Raw genomic sequence first — 21,989 nt, forward strand, 5'->3', positions numbered from 1 at the left:
AGGTTCTAGGTGTGTGGAAGTTCTGAGAAAAAAAGGTGCAAGGTGTATTATGAACTGCTGGGGCTGGAGGGAGATAGGGCAGGAGACCCTTAAACAGTGAAAATCGGCCGGGCGTGGTGGCTCACGCCTCCAATCCCAGTACTTTGGGACGCCAAGGCGGGTGGATCACTTGAGGTCAGGAATTGGAGACCAGCCTGGCCAACATGGTGAAACCCCATCTCTACTAAAAAATACAAAAATTCACCAGGTGTGGTGGTGAGCACCTCCCAGCTACTCGGGAGGCTGAGACAGGAGAATCATATGAACCCAGGAGGTGGAGGTTGCAGTGAGTGGAGATCACGCCACTGCGCTCCAGCCTGGGTGACAGAGCGAGACTCCATCTCAAAAAACAAATACAAAAACAAAACAGTGAAAATCTGGTCTGGTTAAAGCTTATTAGAAGCACCAGAGAATCAACCTCCTGCTTGAAAGCAGGCTTCATTTATTTATTCATACCTCCCTTATCCATAATAGATTTTTTTTTTTTTTTTTTTTTGAGATGGAGTTTCGCTCTGTCCCCCAGGCTGGAGTACAGTGGCCGGATCTCAGCTCACTGCAAGCTCTGCCTCCCGGGTTCACGCCATTCTCCTGCCTCAGCCTCCCGAGTAGCTGGGACTACAGGCGCCCGCCACCACGCCCGGCTAGTTTTTTGTAATTTTTAGTAGAGACGGGGTTTCACCGTGTTAGCCAGGATGGTCTCGATCTCCTGCCCTCGTGATCCACCCATCTCGGCCTCCCAAAGTGCTGGGATTACAGGCTTGAGCCACTGCGCCCGGCCTCATAAATTTTAAGATGCCTTCAAAAGCAGACTACGGACTGTTTAAGAACAAGAAAGAGCAGACAAAAGGAGAGCATGATACTAAAGCGCCTCGTGGCATTTGCCCTGGAGTTTCTTAGAAGACTTCATTAAACTAAAACCACACTAATTCACCTCAGAGGATGCCGCATCAGGGGCAGTTAAGGCAATCCAAGTGGGGTTCCTGTGACAGTATTTTGTGAGGACTTATTTTTCTGATGAAGAGTGACAAGTTCAGTTTTTTCAGATCCTATAACCAGCTGGCATGCCTCGCCCTCCGTGATATTTGGTGACCTCTTATACAGCAAAGTCACCAGGTGCTCAAAATAAGGGCAGAGGACTCTTCTGTGAGGCCTCAGTGACAGAAGGAATCCCCGCTGGTAGGCAGGTGTCCTGATGGTGCTGCCTCTGATTAGCTCTGTGACCCTGGGCACCTCCCTTGGCTTCTCTGGGCCTCTGTTTGCCCAGCTGTCGGGGCAGGACCGGGGACTAGATTATCTCCGAGGTATTTTAAGAGTGACTGAGGTTGCCTGGGGAGTTCTTTCTAAAGGGTCAAGTCAGGGTAGGGATGGGGTGGGAGAGGGCCCCAGGGGCTGATTACAGCCACAGTACAGCTCCACAAGGAATGCTTTTCAAAAAGAGTAAAAGAGACTGGCTGTGAGAAGCCAGGTGGGGGGAATGGTGTACACTTGGCTGAAACCAGTCAATGAGAACGAAGAACATAGACAAGAGGAAGCAAAGAGTGATGCCTTCCTTTTTGGCCAGACTATCTATCCACACCTCCTACATAGAGTGTAAGAAACATACAAGTGGGTCTGGCACTAAAATGCCAACCAGTGTCCCTTGGTTTTCCCTTGGTTCCGGCACTAAAATGCCAAGCAGTGTCCCTTGGTTTTCCCTTGGGTCTGGCACTAAAATGCTAAGCAGTGTCCCTTGCCTAGACACAACTGGGCCATCCATTGCATGTGGCAGGTGGGCTGAGCACCTGCCATCCAGTGGGTATGAAGTCTATGGTATTGCTGCTCCTAAGCTAGCGGCCATTTTGTTTGGTTGCTGTGACCACTCACGGCACAGGTTACAACCTGATGGCCACTGGGTTGCTTTAGTTTGTCCTTTGCAGCATTTTAAGAAATTTCAATCTGTTGCCAAGACCTAAAAGTCAAGCGATTTTATAGTAAAATCCAGATTGGAGACTTCTGAAAAGTCAGATCTCCCACATTTGCACTGACTCTCATAAGACAAGCATTAGCTGAGGCTGAGTGGTAGGTGCCCCTGTGAAGGGGGTACAGGGCTCTCTGCTTAGCCACAAGTGCCCCCTACCCACACCTCCGTGCTGTACACGCAGCCAGCTTCATTTGTTTACACTCTGCGTGGTTCTGCAGGGTAAGCATTTGAGCCCTGACTTGAATTCTTTAGACATGTCAGTGCAAAGGCGCTGAGAGCAGAGCCTACCCTGCCATCTCCAGTGGGGTCATGTCCTGCTCCCCATCTCTAGCCACCCGGTCGAGTCCTGGCACCCCTATCCATTCATTCTACCCCCCTCAAAGTCTCTGATCCTAGTATCTACTCTCCTCCCTTGGCCCTTCATTTGCTAGGTGCCACCTGGTCTAATAGTCATGATCCACAGCAGCCTGACACCTCCTCACAATTTTCTGTCATCTGCCTAGGCCTAAGCTTCAACTTGAGACCCTGATTCTTTCTGGATTTGGCAGTGGGGGCAGACCCTAAAATTGAGTGCCAGGAACCTAAAACAAGCTTTCATGTGAGTATATCTTACAGTTCAAAGTTGGAATGTCTTTTTTTATTTTCTTTGAGGATTGGAAACTTTACGATGATGATGTGCACATGCTGGCGTGGTTATATGCTTCACGGTATATGACCATGCTTTATCAAATACATCCGAGAGCCTGCTGTCCGCCAGGTTCTATGCTAAGCACTTTATGTGCATTACTGCTGATCCTCATTATAACCTCTGAAGGTAAATATTTTTATCACCGGATGGAGAAACCAAGGCTCAGAGAAATCACATCGTTAGTAAATTGTGTGTCAGAAATGTAAACCCGGCCCTGTGTTCTCCGAAGCCTGCCAGGCCCTTTCCATGAAGGGTAAGGTCTAAAACATAGTAATGGCAAGTGAGTGCATTAAACAGAAACGGAAGGATTAGGTTGTTGCAGCCTTTGTTTTTTTCATGTCAAATATGTTTTCAGTTAACTTCAAATACTATGAGACAAATTTTACGTTGTGGTGATGACTCAGTTCAGTTGCTTTTCTGATCCTACTTGGAAACCCAGAATGTACACAGCACAAAAGATGGTTCATAAATAGGCTCATAAAAGGAAGGCCTGGAAATGAGGCATCTTCTAATACAAGCATGTTAGCTCTAAGGGTTTTTTTCATTGTGACATTGCTTTCTGAGCCAAAATAATGACAAACTGTTGGTGGCTATGGTTGGCTGTGGGGCCAGGGCCACCTTGGGATGTCCATTAAAGTCTGATACTGTCCAGCAGACCTGGCCTAGGCCCAGCCCCAGGCTGCAAGTTCCTGCAGCAGACAGTTTGGTCAGTCACTGAGACTTGACCTCTTGTGGCAAGAAAGGCTTTCAGTAACCGGATACCCTGAATTATGTGATGGCTCCACAAAGGGGTGTGTGACACATTGGCCTGAAGTCAGAGCACAGATTAGGGAGCTGAAGTCCCTCTGGCCTCTGTGGAATGCCACTAAAGTACACCCTGCAGCAATAACTGTATATTGTCTTACCCCTGATGCGTCCCTAAGCTGTGCCCTTCTCTCCAAGATAGCCTTGTAGTCTTTGCTGGATTAGGGTAGCCAGCAGTGCATTCTGAGCACAAAGACTAGCACTGTGATTTAAAAGATGGATAATTAACGCTGGGAAAACTTCGAAGCTGGAAGTGCAAAACCCAAATTATACCTCAAATGCAGTGTGCCAGTAAAGCTCAGCTTGTCAGCTTTCTACTGGAGGCCTCACTAGGTTAAGTGTAAATGGGGACATGGCGGCTAGAAGGCGGGCTGTGAAATTGGATGGTGGGCAGGAGAATTTAAGGTCTCTCCATGGATTCCCACTCAAGTCACCTCCCTGAGGGTTTTCCGGCATCAAAGCCCTTGGCTACTGGTTGGGTTCAGGCCCAGGCCCAATTACTGTCTCCAGCCGTAGTCCCAGCTTTGAGGGCTCCCAGACCGCCTCCGCCTTTTGAAGGACGGCAAATGTCCTTTAGCAAAGACTCCGACCAAAAGGCCTTTTTTTTTACGCCCTATTTCCATTCCCCAGAGCTGCAATCAAGGTCCGAACCCCGCCAGCAGCACGCTCGGTGGTGCAGGTCCTTAAACTTTCACAGCTTCCAGGGGCTCAGACCTTTACCGTAGGCCACAAGCAGCCCCAGTGGCCTAGCTTTGCGACAGACAACGATTTCGCACGCGTACAACCCGCTTCCGTCCTGGGCCTCGGGCGGGGAGACCTTGGGCTAAGGGCGGAGCCTAGGCTAGGGGTGGAGCCTTGGCGGGGCGAGGAAAGGGGCGGGGCCTAGACTACAAGCGGGGCAGATCCGGGCGGGGCGGGGCAGATCCGGGCGGGGCGGGGCAGATCCGGGCGGGGCGGGGCAGATCCGGGCGGGGCGGGGCGAGGCGGGGCGAGGCGGGGCGGGGCGGGGCGGGGCGGGGCGGGGCGGGGCGGGGCGGGGCCGCGGGTCTCTTACTGTGATCGTCGCGCAGCGCTCTGTCGATGAAGGCGGCCGCCGGATGGAAGAAGACACTGAGGTCGAAGGTGGGCAGGTCGTCGGCCTCCACGCCGTGGTACTGGATGTCCATGTCACGGTAGTAGTCGGGCCCGGTGTCCACGTTCCAGCGGCCGTGGGCCGCGTTCAGCACGTGCGTGAACCCCGCCTTCTGCAGCCGGTAGCGGTCCAGCGCCGTCGCCCTGGGCGCAGGGGAGAGAAATCTGTGGGCGCGCGGCGCCCTGCCCCGGGTCCGGGAAACTCAGGGGCCGCCCACGCTTTCTGCCGTGGATTCCAGTTCCCAGAATAAGGACTAGTTATTGCAAATGAAGTCCCAAAGCTCTGCTCTTACCCAGTCCCCTACGCCACCTGCACTGTTTTGTTATTCTGGCTCAGTTGTCTCAAGAAAGGACAGGGTGTAGGCTGGGGTAGGCGAGCTGAGCTATTCGTTCGTCCATTCGTTCTTTCATCATTCACTATACACAGTGGAGCCTGGTGCTGGACTCTATGGTGGTCGCAGATCTGGACCTGCCAAATTGCCTGAAAGCCCTCCAAAATAACCTGTTCATCAGGGCTGCCTTCACCTAGCCTCTCCTCTGAACCTGCCGTATGTTTTTAGGGTTTGGAGATGGAGGCTCAACTGAATGGTTTAAAGCAAGGCCTTCCATGAGAGGATTGGATCGGGATTGAGCAAAGTTCACAAATTCACGTTGGCACGATGTGAACGGGAAGGTGTTGCTTTGGGGAGCTGGGAGCTGTTGCCCAGCTGGGCAGAGCATTGTTCTGAGAAGGAGGGCATTTCGAGCCATCTATTGTTTGAATTGATTGCAGGGAAGTTCTTGAAGCCAGCAGTGAAGTTATTTAATGGGCTACAGCTTTATCTTTCTAGGCAAGAATTTCCAGGAACAGTAAATTTAGTCCTCTTGAAGTAGATGGCTCTGGAGTATGACTCGACCAGAAGGCAGCATGGTGGGGCTGGGGTGGAGATGGGCTGACAGAGGAAACATGGGTTCTTCCTGCCTGTGGGGTGGGGCAGGGAGGGACCTGTGTCACTACAAGTGTCAACATTTGGTGATGGAGGGGAAGAAGGAGGCAAGCACGGGCCAAGCCAAGGAAACAGCACCATCTAAGGTATGGAGCCTGGAGACAATGAAGGCCTTTCAGGAAGCATTGTCTATTTCCTGTAATCAATTATCCATCCCCAAATAATGATTTGCAATCTATTTGCACTGTGCTGGGTGCTGATGGTAAAGAAGTGAACAGAGGCTGAGCATAATGGCTCACGCCTGTAATCCCAGCACTTTGGGAGGCCGAGGCAGGCAAATCACGTGAGGTCAGGAGTTGGAGACCAGCCTGGCCAACATGGCAAAACCCTGTCTCTACTAATAATACAAAAAAAAAAAAAAAAAAATAGCCGGGCGTGGTGGCGCATGCCTGCAGTCCTAGCTACTTGGGAGGCTGAGGCACAAGAATTGCTTGAACCCAGGAGGTGGAGGTTGTGGTGAGCCGAGACCACGCCACTGCACTCCAGCCTGGGCGACAGAGTGAAACTGTGTCTCAAAAAACAAAAGTGAACAGGTTAGTGAAGGTCCCTTAGGAAGGTCAGATACTAATGGGGGTAGGAATAAACAACAAGTAAAGATAATTTTAGGGAGCAGTGAGAGCTGTCCGAAGGACCTAAAACTTCATGACATGATACAGAATGACCGTGGTCCTGCTTCAGGCAAGGTGGTCGGGAAAGGCCACTGTGGGGAAGTGGTGTTTAAGCCAAGACTGAGGGTGAGAAGGTTGAGGATGAGTTGGAGAGAAAGCGTTTCATCCAGGCAGAGGGAACAAGTGCTGAGAACAGAAAGGAAGCCAGTGGCTGAAGTGGCAAGGGGAATAGTGGTACAGAAGTTTGGAAAGGTAGAGGGACTGGATCGTGGTGGGCCCTGCCTGCCATAGGAAGGAGTTTGAGTATTATTACAAGTGTGGCGGAAGTCTGCTAGAGGATTTTAAGAAAGAAGTAAGCATTTTTTACTTTTTTAAAGATCAATCTGGCCAGACAAGGTGGCTCACACCTGTAATCCCAGCACTTTGGGGAGGCCAAAGCGGGAGGGTGGCCTGAGACCAGGAGTTCAAGACCAGCTTGGGCAACATCATGAAACCCCATCTCTACAAAATATAAAGAAAAAAATAGCTGGGCATGCTGGCATGTGCCTGTAGTCCCAGCTACTGGGGAGGCTGAAGTGGGAGGATCACCTGAGCTCAGGGAGGTTGAGGCTGTAGTGAGCTGTGATTGCACCACTGCACTCAGTCTGGGCAGAAGAGAGAGACTGTGTCTAAAAAAAAAAAAAAAGAAAGAAAAAGAAAAATCAATCGGGCTGATGTGTGGGGATGCTGGATGTTGGGATCTGTGTTTGGGAGTCAAGGAGAGCTTTAGAGAGTGTTTAAAGAGAAGTGATACAACCTGGGTTTAAGAAGACATCTCCCTCAATTGCGTGAAGACCAGTACTTCAGCTCAGGGAAGACGTGACAAGGGTCTGGAGCCGTACCAGTAAGAGGGTAAAAGTGGCATTGCACTCCAGCTGAGGGCTCATCTCAAGGCCACTGGTAAAAGCATGTGGACAGAAGTGACCATGTTAGATGCTAGCAGGGACCAACACCCTGGGCCAGGAGGAAGCCTCACACCAGAAATACATGCCATGGCCCCTCGGCCAAGGGCACGCTCGTCTTTCACTGGTTTCCTGGAGCTTTTTATCTGGCCTAAGAACCACGATGGTGTCCAGTGTTTGGGAAGGGAACTGAGCATTTGGAAACATTTGCAGACAGCTCATCGGAACTGTGGCATGGGGAGGTGGGGAGTCCCACTGAGCCCCCCTCCACTTGGCTCTTGGTGTGGCCATTCTGACTGTGGGACACATTGTGCTTTCCGTTTTTCCTCAGAAAGGTCTGCTTTTCATTTTTCGTCTTGCCCCAAAGTATGTATACAACAAACATTATGCTTTGGGGATGTAGCTCTGCGCCCAATTAAAGCCGCCACTAATGTGGTCCATCTTGCTGAATAGCAATCAACCTCACTTTGAGGTTGAGCTCAGTGGAAAAATGCTCCTACCCACCGTGAAGACTGTTCTCTCTGGGTTCAGTAACTGGTCTTCAACATAATCAAGTGGCAGTTAGAATGAATAACAGTTTGCACTTTGCCACTTTTGGGGAGTGGGGTAGATATGCAACAAGACTCATTGCCTGACACCTCCATATCCACCGAATCAGGCTGATGTTGGCTGTGCCTGAGGGAGAGAAAGAGGCTCGTGAGGACTCCAAGACCTGGTGGGTATTTGAGGCCCACCACAAGTTTTCAGGGTCTTGGCTCCTTGGATGGAAAGGGGAGTCGGTATCCTCACACATCACTCGGGGGACTTCCCCCAGCTTCGTTCACTAGAGTTCAGTTGAGGGCTTGAAAGAGCATCCACAGCAGAATGGGAATCTGCAAATAAACGGAGTGCCTCTTACACAGATGCTGTGGGGGAGGCAGAGCCATCATCACAGACACCCATCGTCCAATCCCCAGCTGGGACAGACACCCAGCTCAGCAATTACTGGGAGTGGGGCAGGCTCAGAGGGTGGCGTCTGACACTAGATTGCTTTGGTTTTGTTTTTAAATTTCAGGGCCAGATACATTATCTGCTCACATATGTTGAAAAGAGACTAAGAAACACAGGGGCATTTTGAGGTGATGGGCATGGAGAAAAGGCCATGTGCCCCACTCCTGGGTCCACATAAATGCCTCTGCTGAGGGAGAAAAGACTTCAGAAAGAAAAACAGATTTAGGAATATAATTCCAGAATCTAGATGACACAGGAGCTTTCGTTTCTGGTTAGGCATAATCCTAGATGTGATCAATCTGTTCAATTTTTATATAATATGTCATCTCATGACAAAAATAACAAATGCTCAATGTAGAATGCAGAAAACATACTCCCCCTTCCAAAAAAATCACCTGTATTTCTACTCCCCTGGAGATAAAGGCTATTGTTAGCTTTTGATGTAGGAACCTCCCATTGTTCCTCTATGCATAGATTTGCATATTTTATAGAGAGTGGTTTTTTTTTGGTACAATACTATATATAAAGTTTCAAAACCTTTGACATGGTGATATATTGTAAACATCTTCCTATGGCAACATACAAGACTTCAATAACTGCATGCTATTTCATTATATAGGTAAGTCCCAATTTTTTCTTACCAAACATTTTGCTGTGTTTCTTTGGGCACTCCTCTGATTATGTTCATAGGAGACATTTTTAAAAGTGAAATTGCTAGGTCAACAGATATGGCCATTTTAAAATACATTTGATACTTGTTACTAAATTACCCTACAGAAAACTTGCTAAAATTTGCAGTCCATATACTTCGTCAATTTCATAGACAAAAGAAAAATGGTGTCTTGTTTTCACTGATTCATTTTAGCAATGAGGGACTTTGTTTACACATTTGTTGGACTCATGCAGTTTACTTTTCTTTTTTTCTTTTTTTTTTTTTTTTAACATTTTTTGACTCTTTCCAGTTCATTGGAATCGTGTAGTTTACTTTTTTTTTTTCTTTCTTGAGACGGAGTCTTGCTCTGTTGCCCAGGCTGGAGTACAGTGGTGCCATCTCGGCTCACTGCTCACTGCAACCTCCGCCTCCCAGGTTCAAGCAATTCTCCTGCCTCAGCCTCCTGAGTAGCTGAGATTACAGGCACGTGCCACCATGCATGGGTAATTTTTGTATTTTTAGTAGAGACAGGGTAACACCATGTTGGCCAGGCTGGTCTTGAACTCCAGACCTCAGGTGATCCTTGGCCTCCTCCCGCCTGCCTTGGCCTCCCAAAGTGCTGGGATTACAAGCGTGAGCCACCATGCCTGGCCTATGCAGTTTACTTTTGAAGAACACCATCAGTCATATCCCGGTTTTGACTCACTTCTCTTGAACTCTTCTCCCTTCCTGTGAACTTCCAGCCTAGCTCTGGATTTGGACTCCGGATTGGAGGAGGGCTGAAGAAACGACTTCCTTCTTGCATGGCCCAATTTCCTCAGCTAAGCCCTTCCCTCCCTGCCTGCTTCTCTGGCCTGGCCCAGATACCTGCCAGCCCCTCTGGAGTTGTTCCCAGGAAGCTTGCTTCAAAGCCCCCACCCCAGAGGAATGACAGATAAGCTGCCTTTCCGTGAGGCGGTCTTCTTGGGCAGTGCTCCTGATGTTTCACTTGTTCAGATCCCTTGTCACTCTCCTGTTGTCAGCCTAAATACCTCAGCCTCTGCTGGCAAGCCCATTTTCCCAGGCGTGTGCCCTTGCACAGAGGGGAGGAGGCGCAAGCCCTGAATATATGTGTCTGTACAAACCCCCTGCAGCTTCCTTCAGGCAGCAGCAGGCTGCTCCCATGTTACACAGACTCTACATTGGGCATTGAAGGAAGTGCCCTCATGATCGGAATGGTTCCCCACACTCTGACGTCTGCGGAGAATCCGCACATTTCCCACACCTGATTATGGATTTCTGTTTGCTGGCAGGCTGTACCTTGCCATCTCGCACCTTATTTTTTTGGTAGGGTGTGACACTGTCATGGTCACACATCATTTCATGGGTGTGGCCTTGATGGTGACCTTCCCCAATGGAGTCTTTTGTTTTTGAGACGGAGTTTTGCTCTTGTTGCCCGGGCTGGAGTGCAATGGTGTGGTCTCTGCTCACTGCAGCCTCTGCCTCCTGGGTTCAAGCGATTATCTTAGCTCAGTCTCCCGAGTAGCTGGGATTACAGGTGCCTGCCACCACACCTGGCTAATTTTTTGTATTTTTAGTAGAGACAGGGTTTCACCATATTGGCCAGGCTGGTCTCAAATTCCTGACTTCAGATGATCCACCTGCCTCCGTCTCCCAAACCCAGTGGAGTCTTAACCGTGCAGTCTTGAGTGTGCCCGTTCCTTGCAAGTGGACTTTAAAACAGTGGGCACATTTCTGGCATCTGATCTTTGTTAGTTCACCTGATGGGAAAGTGAAATGAACTGGCCTTCCTGCGTCTTGGGTGTTCTTGTTACTTGCTGATGGTGAAGCTCTTCGGTGTTGAGGCACCTGAGAAAACACAGGGCCGACAGCTGAAACTGACTTGTGAACTGAGGCGGCAGAACCACTGGGAGCCTGCGTTTTCTTTGTTTGCTAAACAGCACCGATTACACTGGCAGTACTTTCCTTGTGAGAGTCTTGTGAAGTTGAATGATGCAGCATTGAAGCTTCTTTGAGAGGTTAAAAGATGACTCCAGGGGGAAAAGGCAGTGGAAAGATGTATGTCAGAATGTGCTTATCCCATGACAAAATATGGTAATGGGATTATATGTAATTTAAATTTTCTTGTTTTTGTCTTTCTACATTTTGTACATTTTCAGTAATGAGCCAGTCATATATTCATTTACTATGTAAATGTATAGCATGATGTGTATTGTTATTTCCTTAGTTCTCAGGAGAGACCATTGTAGAGGCATAAGGTGGCCTCGGGGTTTTTAACTCCTGCTGGAAATCTCCTGTCTGCCCCTCTCTCTCAAACTGTCTTCCTCCAAGGATGGAGGTGAAGAGAAGAGAATACCCAGGAGGCCTGGTTTTGAGAAATGATGTGGTGTGAGTAATTGAGCTTGGCATTTGCCTAACCATGCAAGGAGATGGTTTATGTTGCTTGAGGCCTTGACTGCTAAGCTGTTTTCTGGCAATGAGAAGGCCAGGCCAGGCCAAGGCCTCAGGCTTCTCTCCCCGACCGTCTTGCCCGTGACCGCCGCCCAGCTATGCCTCAGTGGCCTTCAGTAGTTGGAAGTCCTAGTTATTTCAGGTAATGCCCAGCATGTTAAATTGGCAACCTTAACTGTGTTTTGCTGCATCCTAAACTGGCCACCCACACCTTGAAGAAGCAGGTTAATTTCATACCTGCTCGGTGCCTTAAGGCAGAATTGGTTCCTCCTTTTCAAGGAGAAGGAGCTGTCTCAGCTGACTGACTTGTCTTCACTTCACTTCCCAGGCTCTGGAGGCCAGGTCAGCCCTGGAGATGCCTCTGGCTTCTGAGGCTTTGAGTCCAGTCAGAAGCAGGAAAGCAGAAAGAACAAGACAGAGGGTTCCCTGGAAAGCCACCTTGGGCTGGGTGGGTGGGACAGGCCGCAGGCCTTGGCAGGAATCTGACCCCAAATGCTGGACCTTAGAGGCAACTGTAGTTTAAGCAAAAACAAGGAGCTCCTGAGGGCCCCCACCATTCCATGAACAGCGGAAGTTTAACTGCACCCTGGCACTGGCTCTGACACCCGCATGGTGGAGAGGCAAGAGAGATTTCTCAATTATCCTGTTTCAGCCAAGCCTTATCACTGGAGGCTGCCCTGCCTAGGAATTTGCAATCACTTTGACGGTAGCCAGGATATTTCCCCTCCTGCTGACTATAGGGAAAAAAAGGACTGAAAAAAGATTTTGCTAAGCAAATGAAAGATGTGAACGAGATTAAAGTGAGAATATTTAAATTACAGAAACTTAGTGCTTTCGAGCATACTCAAGCATTTTTGAAGCACCCATTTAGGGACTGCTGATTGATAAGAGGTGATGAATTATTCTTATCTCATCATTGACGCCAGTCCCTGGCTCTCTGGAGGGCAACACTTGGTTAACCTAATTTGAATCTAATTTGAATGACTTAAAAGTAATAAAACAAGTGTGTGCTTGAAACTAATAAAGCCTAATTCATTTAATAGGCCATTTCTTAAATAATTTTATTTTAGAGCTGGAAGGGAACCTTTGAAATCATCCTTTATTTTACAAATAAAGAAACTGAGTCCCAGAACAATAAAATGCTTTGCCAAAGGCCACCCATAGTTGGTGGCCACCCACACACAGTGGGGACTGGGACACTGTGCCCAGTCATGCTTGAGCCCTCCACTCCACACTGAGCCTGTGGTTCCACTTGTGGCAGATTCAGACCCCTGTCGAGTTAGAGGATTGAGTAGGGAGTGGGTGGCTACACCTTGTGTGAAGAAGACTTCCCCCAAACCCCAGGAATATCTGCAAGGTGGCCAGCCAGGCCCCACCCCTTCGACCCCTCTGCTGAGCCGGCAGAATGAGCACCCTTCACATCACCGTCCTGTTTGTGGCCTTTTCTCATCAGGCTGCAGTGGCAGGGCCACCTTTCCCCTCCCCTGGGCTGCTGAGTAATGAGGACTTGGAGTTACCAGGCAGCCCACTTGGTGAATCCCCTTGGGCTAACCTGGGATTGAGAAAATGCTTTAGCAGTTTTGAAACCCACAGGCCCAAGGAGCTTTGATGTGGCTGCCTTCTTAGGCCTTAGGTCACTTCCCTGGAAGGTCTAGGAGGGCAGGCCCTCCTTCCAGCACTCTGCCCTGGGTCATGATAGAATCTCATGGGAGAAATCTGACCCAGAGTTGTTTTCTGTCCCAAGGCTTCTTCCCCTAGCATGGGGACCCTGGGTGGAAAGGCACAGTGACTGTTCTTTATCTTCCTCATACACTGTGAGTCGAATTTCCAGAACCTGCCTGATTTGTCATTCAGTGCATGAAGGTACTGGGCACTGTGAGACATGTTTTGTTTGCATTAACGCATAGAATCCGCATTTTATAGGTGAAGAAATTGAAAGTCACAAAGCTTGAGTGACTTGCCCAAGGCCACACAGAAACCAGTATTGGGTCCAGACACTGTGGCTCCAGAGCAGATGCTTAGCCACTCGACCTCTCTCCACAAAAAGGAGCAGGGAAAAGAGTGAGCTTCATCTTAGAGGTACATATGCCCCTCTGCGGGCCCAACAGTCACTGGCCTGGGCTCCAAGGATAGATAGTAGCTTTGGCCGTTGCAGGACATCCATCCTTACTCCTGAGTCCTGACCTCCTTCACTTCCAGAGCCTTGGTACCATGGTACTGGGCTCAAAAATCTTAGGTGCTTTTAGGGAAAGGAAAAACCTAACCAAAATGTAAATATCAAGTTAAAACTGAGGTTTTATGCACGAGGAACCAGCTTGGAGCTTTTGGCTGCTTTGGGCAACCCCTGCAAAAAGACCAAGAAACACAGGCAGCCCTGCCGGCTCACAGCCCAGTTTATGGCCTGTGCATGGCTGCACTGGCGGTGGAGCTAACTGCTCTTGCAATAAGCATCTGTGAGTGTCCTTAACCTTGTTAAGTGAGTGTCACAGAAATCAGGGACAAGCACCACGCCATGCTGACTTGAGGCTCCGGCCCCCAGCCGGGAGTGCAAGCCTCACACACCTGTGTGTGCTTGTACTGGGGCTCGATTAGGCAGAGTTGAATTACAAGGGCAGTGACATTTTCCATCTTCTTGGTTGAAAGAAGCAAGTTCAAGGTCAAACATCAAGGAGGCAAGCATATTTTATTGTCTGGCACTTGATTAACTAGAACACGTCGGTTCTGCTCAGATACTCAATGGCTTTCTGAATGAAGTCCCTTGGCTGTCATTTACCCTTCCTCGAGCTGGCCCTGACCTACCGTTCCAGATTTCTTTTTGTGGTTGTTGTTAAGTAACAATATGTTGTTAAGTAACAATAATATTTGCATTTGTCTATTACTTTTTTTTTTTTTTTGAGACGGAGTTTCACTCTGTTGCCAGGCTGGAGTGCAATGGCGCCATCTCAGCTCACTGCAACCTCCACCTCCCGGGTTCACGCCATTCTTCCACCTTGGCCTCCTGAGTAGCTGGGGTTACAGGCTCCCGCCACCATGCCTGGCTAATTTTTTGTATTTTTAGTGGAGACGGGATTTCACCGTGTTAGCCAGGATGGTCTCGATCTCCTGACCTCGTGATCCACCCGCCTCAGCCTCCCAAAGTGCTGGGATTACAGGTGTGAGCCTCCGCACCCGGCCATGCCCAGCTAATTTTTGTGTTTTTAGTAGAGACGGGGCCAGGCTGGTCTCAAACTTGTGACTTCAAGCAATCCACCTGCCTCAGCCTCCCAAAGTGTTGAGATTACAGGCGTGAGCCACCACGCCTGGCCAATTATTCTTTAAGTTGAGGAAAAGGTAAAATAACCTGCCCAAAGCCAATGCACCTGACTAGGAGACTGTGCCAGATGGCGTTACTGTTAGAATGTTTGCAGCCCCTCCGGCTGTGCTAGTTATACTTTCCTGCCCGACTGACATAAGGCTTTGGTGTGGACTTGCTTTTGCCAGTGAAATGTGGGCAAAAATGGCAAGTGTCACTTCTAAATCAGCTTATGGTTTGTCAGGTCTCTCTTTTCTCTTTGCTGCAAGGCCAGCAAGATCCCAAATCGCGGCTGCTGTGTCACCCTGGGTCCTAGAGTAAAGTGGCCGGGAATGCAGCGGAGCTGGCCCACCATGGACTGCAGTGGGAGTGAAAAAGAACCTTGCTGTGGCAGGCCGTCAAGATGCTGGGGTGAGCTATTAGACTAGCACAGCTAATTGAAACTGACCACACAGCAGTAGAATTTGGCTTAATCTCAGACTTTCTGAAAGTGTACCACATTCATCCTCTATATTCCAGATGAATCCCCCTGCTTTTCTCACCTCTGTAGCTATTCCCATCCTGCCTCCTCTGCCTGGAATTTCTTTGAAATTCTACCCATCTTCAAAAGTCGAGCCTGGATTCATGTCTTCTGTGATCTCTCTGAGATCCATAATAGCACCAAGCACTTACTGAGCATTTACTATGTGCCAGATACTACTCTAGCATTTGTTTGATTTCATTTAATCTTCACCCCGTGAGAGAAGTCCTATTATTGTTGCCATATGAGGTGAAGAGAGGTAAAATAATTTGTCCAAGGTCACACAACTGGCGTGTTGTGTGGCAGAGCCGAGACTCCAAGCCTGTGCTCCTTCCCCTCCAGTACTCACTGCTGTTTCTGTTCCCTGTTACATCTCTGCTCATCTCCATCTTCTGCCCTCCTCAACTCTGAAACAGCTTCTGTACCTGACATGTTTTGTTTGTTTGTTTTTGAGATGGTGTCTCACTCTGTCACCAGGCTGGAGTGCAGTGGCGCAATCTCTGCTCACTGCAACCTCCGCCTCCCAGGTTCAAGCAATTCTCCTGCCTCAGCCTCCTGAGTAGCTGGGACTACAGGCAAGCGCCACCACACCCAGCTAATTTCTGTATTTTTAGTAGAGATGGTTTCACCATGTTGGCCAGAATAGTCTCGATCTCTTGACCTTGTGATCCGCCCGCCTCGGCCTCCCAAGGTACTGGGATTACCGGCGTGAGCCACTGCACCCAGCCTGACCATGTTTTTTTTTTTTTTTTTTGATCTGGGTTTGAGTATAAATTTTACCCCTTTCTGGTGGTGAGAACTTGGGCTGGTCACTTGATTTCTCTGAGCCTCAGTTTCTTTCTTGTTTCCCCCGCAGCTCTAAGCAAGGTGTCCAGTAAACGGTTACTGGCTGACTGAATGAATGAATGAACTCTCTGAGCTGTGACTTGTCCATTTGTAAAATGGGAATAATAATGGTTCCTCCTTTATAGGGTTATTGTGGAGTCTAAATGACGCCTAGCACAAGGCATGACACCTAACACCTAAGAATTCAATACAACTTAGCTACTATTATTATAAGCCATAGGAAACATAAATACAGTATACAATATACAGAGAAAAAGCTTACTTCTCACTATGGGGATTGGGGGAAGCTAGCTTCATGGCAGAAATGACTTGAGTGGACTTTGAAGAATGCATAGGATCTGGACTCGGACATGAGGTGCAGGGAAAGACATTTTAGACAAAGGGAACAGCATAGATAAAGATACAGAGACAGTTTAAGTCTTAAAATCTTAATCCCTCTTTCCTTGGTTGTACCATTTCTAGGGTCAGATCTAAGGAAATAATTCTAAATATAGAAAAAACATGATGTGTAAAGATGTCCACTGCAGCGTTGCTTATAAAAGTGAAAACGTGAAAGTAACTGATATGCCCAACAATAGGGAAGTAGTTAAATGAACGCTCTTCTGTTCATCTGATATATTGTCATGTCTATTATAATTAAATACATAAGAAGTAATAAAAGAAAATGTTTATGAATGATGCTATGTGAGAAATAAGAGAAAATGAATAATCAATATAGTTACAATTATGTAAAAACAAATTCCAAAACCAAAAGTAATATTCGGAAAGTCTAGGAGGAAATATACTACAATATTAATAGGAGTATCTTTGGAGTAATGGCCTTTGGTGATTGCTTTGGGATATTGAAAGCAATCTTTCTTACATTTATCATTTTTTTATCGTAGCTAACCTTTACTGAGCACTTCCTATGTACTAGGCAGTGTACTATTTTACACACATTATCCCACTTAATCCATACAGCCCCATGAGGAAGGTTATCTTATTAGCCTCTTACCAACAGGGAAACCGAGACTTCTCTATTTACACAATGAGCATATGTTACTTTTTTTTTTTTTTTTTTGAGACAGAGTCTCACTCTGTCACCCAGACTAGCGTGCAGTGGCACAGTTACAGCTCACTGTAGCCATGACCTCCTAGGCTCAAGTGATCCTCCCACCTCAGCCCCCCAAGTAGCTGGGACTATAGTTGTGTGCCACCAAGCCCAGATAATTTTTAAAAATTTTTTGTAGAGATGATGTCTCGCTATATTGCCCAGGCTGGTCGCAAACTCCTGGGCTCAAGCAATCCTCCCACCTTGGCCTCCCAAAGTGATGGGGTTACAGGGGTGAGCCACCATGCCCGGCCTATTACTTTCGTTATAGGAAATATTTACTACATTTAATTAATATTTTGTTATTAAAAGGCTAGAGATGTCAGTCCCTCCTTCTTTTTTTTTTTTTTTTGCTAGTCCAAACACTGTTATGATAAGCATTGTTGCACATATTTTCTCATTATTGCTACTCTTATTTCTGTAAATTACATTTCTTAAAGTGATATTTTGGGTCAAAGTGTATGTGTATCTTTTTTAATTGGAACTAATTTTAGACTTACAGAAAAGTGCAAAAGTCACATGGAGCTTGGTAATAAAAAGGAATAAAATACTGATACAAGTACAATTTGGATGAACCTGGAAAACATTATGCAAAGTAAAAGAAAGCCAAGAACATATTATAATATTCCATTTATACAGAATGTCTGGAAATCAGTAAATCTATAAAAACAGAAAGTAGATTGGTGGTTGCCAGGGCCCGAAGGGCAGGTAGGGAATGGGGAGTGGCTGTTTAGTGGGTTCGGGGTTTCCTTTTGAGGTGATAAAAATGTTCCAAAATTAGAGAGTGGTGATGGTTGCACAACTCTGTAAATATAACAAAACCTCTGAATTGTACACTTTAAAAGGCTGAACTTTATGGTCTATGAATTATTTCTCAATAAAGCCGAATTCAAAGGAGAAAACCTTAGAGTTTCTGTACACCCCTCTCCTTCCTTCCCCTAATGTTCGCATCTGAGAAATTGTGGGTAAATTGTGGCACAGCTAACTATGGCACTTACTCATCGCCGATGTAGAGCTTGGGCCAGACCTCGTTGACGTGGGTGTACTGGGGACTGCCCTTCCAGAAGAGCCGCTCCAACTCAAAGGCTCCAGGGGTGCAGTAGTCCTCCTCCTCCCCTTCCTCCTCCATCTTCGGCGACAGCCTCTTGGCAGATGAGTAGGCATTCTTGAGGCTTGTCTTCACTTCTCCGGATGTCATTTTAGAGCTAAGGGATTTTCTCTCCTTTCTGCAGCTGGTTATGAGAGAGAAGCAGGATGGGGGTTAGCAGGGGACACTGAGGCAGGGAATAGGCTTTACGAAAAGAGGTGGGAATAAGCTAATCTTAAAATTTGGCAAGCGTTTCCCCAACCTGCTATGCCCCTGCTTCCTCTTCCCAGGCCACCCAGGTAAACAAGGAAGGCCATGATGACAGTTAAATGACACTTCCCCAATGTTCCAATCTTTCTAAAGTAGGAGAGCTGGGGTCCTTGGATGTGGGCCAAGGCAGGTTTTGGGGCTAAGAAATCCTGCAAGCAGCAGCCAGTCCCTTCCCACCTTTCTTTAGACTTTACTCCTTTGGTGCCTACTTTTTCCTTCATCTGATTGAAACCTACTGGTTTGGGCCATTTTGGACCCAAAATAGGAAGGCCCAGAAGATCCCTGACATTCCAGGTCCATGGCCCTCTCAGCGTCTGCAGGGAGCCATCAGCCAGAGGAAAGAGCACATCGCCAAGGCCATACCTGCCCGGGCCTGGGTCTGGGCCACATGCACGTCAGCAGGATTCAGAAGCCTCGAGAGAGGAGGACACGTGGCCGCGTGAGAGTTAACCTGTCAGAAGAGCTGAAGGCAGTGCTCATGCTCTCACACTGGGAGCCTGGCCATCATTGCCTTAACTTACCAAGGGGATTGGAAGAGATGGCCCAAGATAGAAAGCTGTGCCTCCAGATTGAAATGTGAATTTGGAGTACTCGTTAGGCTCTGCCAGTGGAATGCAAGAGAGGACTTTCCATTGTCCCCAAGGAGAGGAATTTGCAGTGGAATTGGACAGCGATTGTTTCCGGAGTTGAGTAACTGATGCACCTATGGTCAGCCTGGGAAGGGAAGTTGTGCTCCTACTCTGAGACTGGAGAGAAGGAGGAAAAGGTGGGAAGACGGAGAACCATAGAGGTGAGTGACTGGGAGGGAGTGCTATTTGTTTATTTATTTGACAAATACTTATATAACACCTATTGTGTGCCAGACACTGTTCCAAGTGCTTGATGATTGTAGATCCATTTAATCTTAACAACACTGAGGTAGGGTTATTCTAATACCCTATCATTAACCCCATTTTACAGATAAAGAGGATCATGAATTGAGGCTCTCTGTAGCACAGGGTCTTAGTGTGATGGGGAGGGAGATGAGGTGCAGTGTGAGCAGGGGCAGGCCCGGGATGCAGAGAATGTAGGAAAGGGTTCATGGCTTCAAAGATCATTAGGAACATGTCAAAGGGACTCAGAATACAACTTGAAGAAGCTTCCATTTATCAAAAATGGAACAATTTGAACATGAAAAATAACAATAATTCCAGTGGATCAAAACACATCAAACACTTAAGTCATAATAATACTGAAGGCTGGGCGCGGTGGCTCATGCCTGTAATCCCAGCACTTTGGGAGGCCGAGGCGGGTGGATCACCTGAGGTCAGGAGTTCAAGACCAGCCTGCCCAACATGGTGAAACCTTTTCTCTACTAAAAGTACAAAAAATTAGCCAGGTGTGGTGGTGGGTGCCTGTAATCCCAACTACTCAGGAGGCTGAGGCAGGAGAATCGCTTGAACCTAGGAGGCGGAGGTTGCAGTGAGCTGAGATTGCACCACTGCACTCCAGCCTGGGCAACAAGAGTGAAACTCCGTCTCAAAATAATAATAATACTGAGAACAGGCCAAGTGCAGTGGCTTATGCCTGTAATCGCAGCACTCTGGGAAGCTGAGGTGGGTGGATTGCATGAGCCCAGGAATTCAAGACCAGCCTGAGCAACATGGCAAAACCCATCTCTACAAAAAATGCAAAAATTAGCTGGGTGTGGTGGTGCATGCCTGTAGCCCCAGCTACTCAGGAGGCTGAGGCTGAGGTGGAAGGACCACCTGAGCCCAGGAAGTTGAGGCTATAGTGAACCATGATCATATCACTGTACTCCAGCCTGGACAACAGAGTGAGACCCTATCAGAAAAAAAAAACCAAAAAACCCAAAACTTAATTATGCACAGTTGGAAGATGTTTGGGAACCAGCTCCTTATTTTGAAGATGGATAGATAAAGGAGAAGAATCTGCATGTATTCCTCCTCTCTTATACAAACTATATACTACTGGCTCAATATGGGAAATTTTCTTTTATAGAAGTATTCCAGATAATGAATAAAGAAGGAAGCACCATTTCACACCACCTGATGAGCTGCTGCATCCAGAGACTGAGCATAAACTGCCAACCACATACAAATAAGAAGAGATGATCAGACATTATATGCCTTCGGACAGAAGAGCACACCACCATGGCAGGAGTCATCTCACCAAAAAAAAAACCTCGGTCTTCTCAGGGTCCTCAGGTCTGTATCTATCAGCCAACTTGCTGGAGATTCCGAGGACAGTAACGTCGTACCACAGGGCCTTATCTTTTAGAAAAATATTCTGAAATACTTGTTTCAAAAATAATATAGTTAGAAAATATAAATAATACAATGTTGGGGCAGGGTATTGATGTAGGTGTGAATGAGATGGGCTGGCTATGAGTGATGGTGATTGGGGCTGGATGATGGTTATAAAGCAGTTGCTGTTTCTCTTTTTTCCTTTTTTAAAATAGAGATGAGGTCTCGCTATGTTGGCCAGACTGGTCTCGAACTCCTGAGCTCAAGTGATCTTCCCACCTTAGCTTCCCCAAGTGCTGGGATTATAGGCGTGAGCCATCACACCTGGCCAGTTGCTGTTTCTCTTCAGGTGTGTTTGAAATTCTCCATGATAGGCCGGGCGCGGTGGCTCAAGCCTGTAATCCCAGCACTTTGGGAGGCCGAGACGGGCGGATCACGAGGTCAGGAGATCGAGACCATCCTGGCTAACACGGTGAAACCCCGTCTCTACTAAAAATACAAAAAAAAAAAAAAAAAAAACTAGCCGGGCGAGGTGGCGGGCGCCTGTAGTCCCAGCTACTCCGGAGGCTGAGGCAGGAGAATGGCGTAAACCCGGGAGGCGGAGCTTGCAGTGAGCTGAGATCCGGCCACTGCACTCCAGCCCGGGCTACAGAGCAAGACTCCATCTCAAAAAAAAAAAAAAAAAAAATTCTCCATGATAGAAATTTAAAAGGAAAGGGTTGACACCACTGATTTGGGGAATTCGATTCTCCCAAGTCCATAGCAGATGACTTAAAGGATCACTAGCTAGCCGTGTGTGTCTGTAGGGATTGTGGGAAGCCAGGATTTGTGACTTCCTCCAGCAACTTCCTGCTTCCTGGTGGGGTGTGGAGAGGGCAATGGGCAGCAGAAGGGACCCTCCTGTGGAGTCTCTCAAAGTGTGGTCTGAAGACCACCTCTGTCAGAGTCACCTGGCACTGACCAAAAATACAGATTCCCGGGCTGCACCCTGGACCAGGAGTTGGGGCACAGGCATCTGTATTTTAGTGAGCTCCCAAGTGAGTCTGACACTTAGTGAAGTTTGATAATAATTGTCTGAGATGTGGCTAGAGAGCCAGGGCGCTGCAGAGTCAAGGGAAAGGTAGTGAGGGCGCTTATTCAAAATGCCTGCCGCTGTCCCAGTGGGATGGGAGACCTGGTCTTTAGCCCAGAATGCAGCTGCAGGCTGGGAGGAGAGAGGACCTTGGGACTCCTGAGTGTTGCTTCTCTGTGTAGCCTTGGTGTCTGGCACGTAGGAGGCGCTCAGGAGATATGGGTTGGATGAGGAAGTGGCTTAGTGAATGAATGGAATGAGTGACTGAGGGGTGAAGGAATGATTAAGGGCTGTGAGGCCTGTGCTAGGGGCACAG

General features: G+C 47.9%; 1 protein-coding gene across 5 annotated transcripts in view; it reads right to left on the reverse strand.

Annotated features, from left to right (window-relative positions):
- Positions 1–21,989, reverse strand: part of DUSP29 (dual specificity phosphatase 29) — a 40,623-nt gene that overhangs the window by 8,572 nt on the left and 10,062 nt on the right. For 4 of the 5 annotated variants that reach the window (XR_011607850.1, XM_011714728.3, XM_011714727.3 and 1 more), the window contains 2 exons: positions 17,997–18,230; positions 4,546–4,766 (listed from right to left, as the gene is read on the reverse strand). Coding sequence is in view for 4 of the 5 variants with exons in the window: in XM_011714728.3 (XP_011713030.1) it covers positions 4,546–4,766; positions 17,997–18,196 (421 nt within the window). In the remaining variant the exon portion in view is untranslated. Of the gene's footprint in view, positions 1–4,545; positions 4,767–17,996; positions 18,231–18,876; positions 19,155–21,989 lie in introns of those variants that run through there. The other variant, XM_071069767.1, reaches the window with a different exon arrangement.

Source organism: Macaca nemestrina, chromosome 9 (assembly GCF_043159975.1).
Source record: "Macaca nemestrina isolate mMacNem1 chromosome 9, mMacNem.hap1, whole genome shotgun sequence".
NCBI classification, from domain to species: Eukaryota; Metazoa; Chordata; class Mammalia; order Primates; family Cercopithecidae; genus Macaca; species Macaca nemestrina.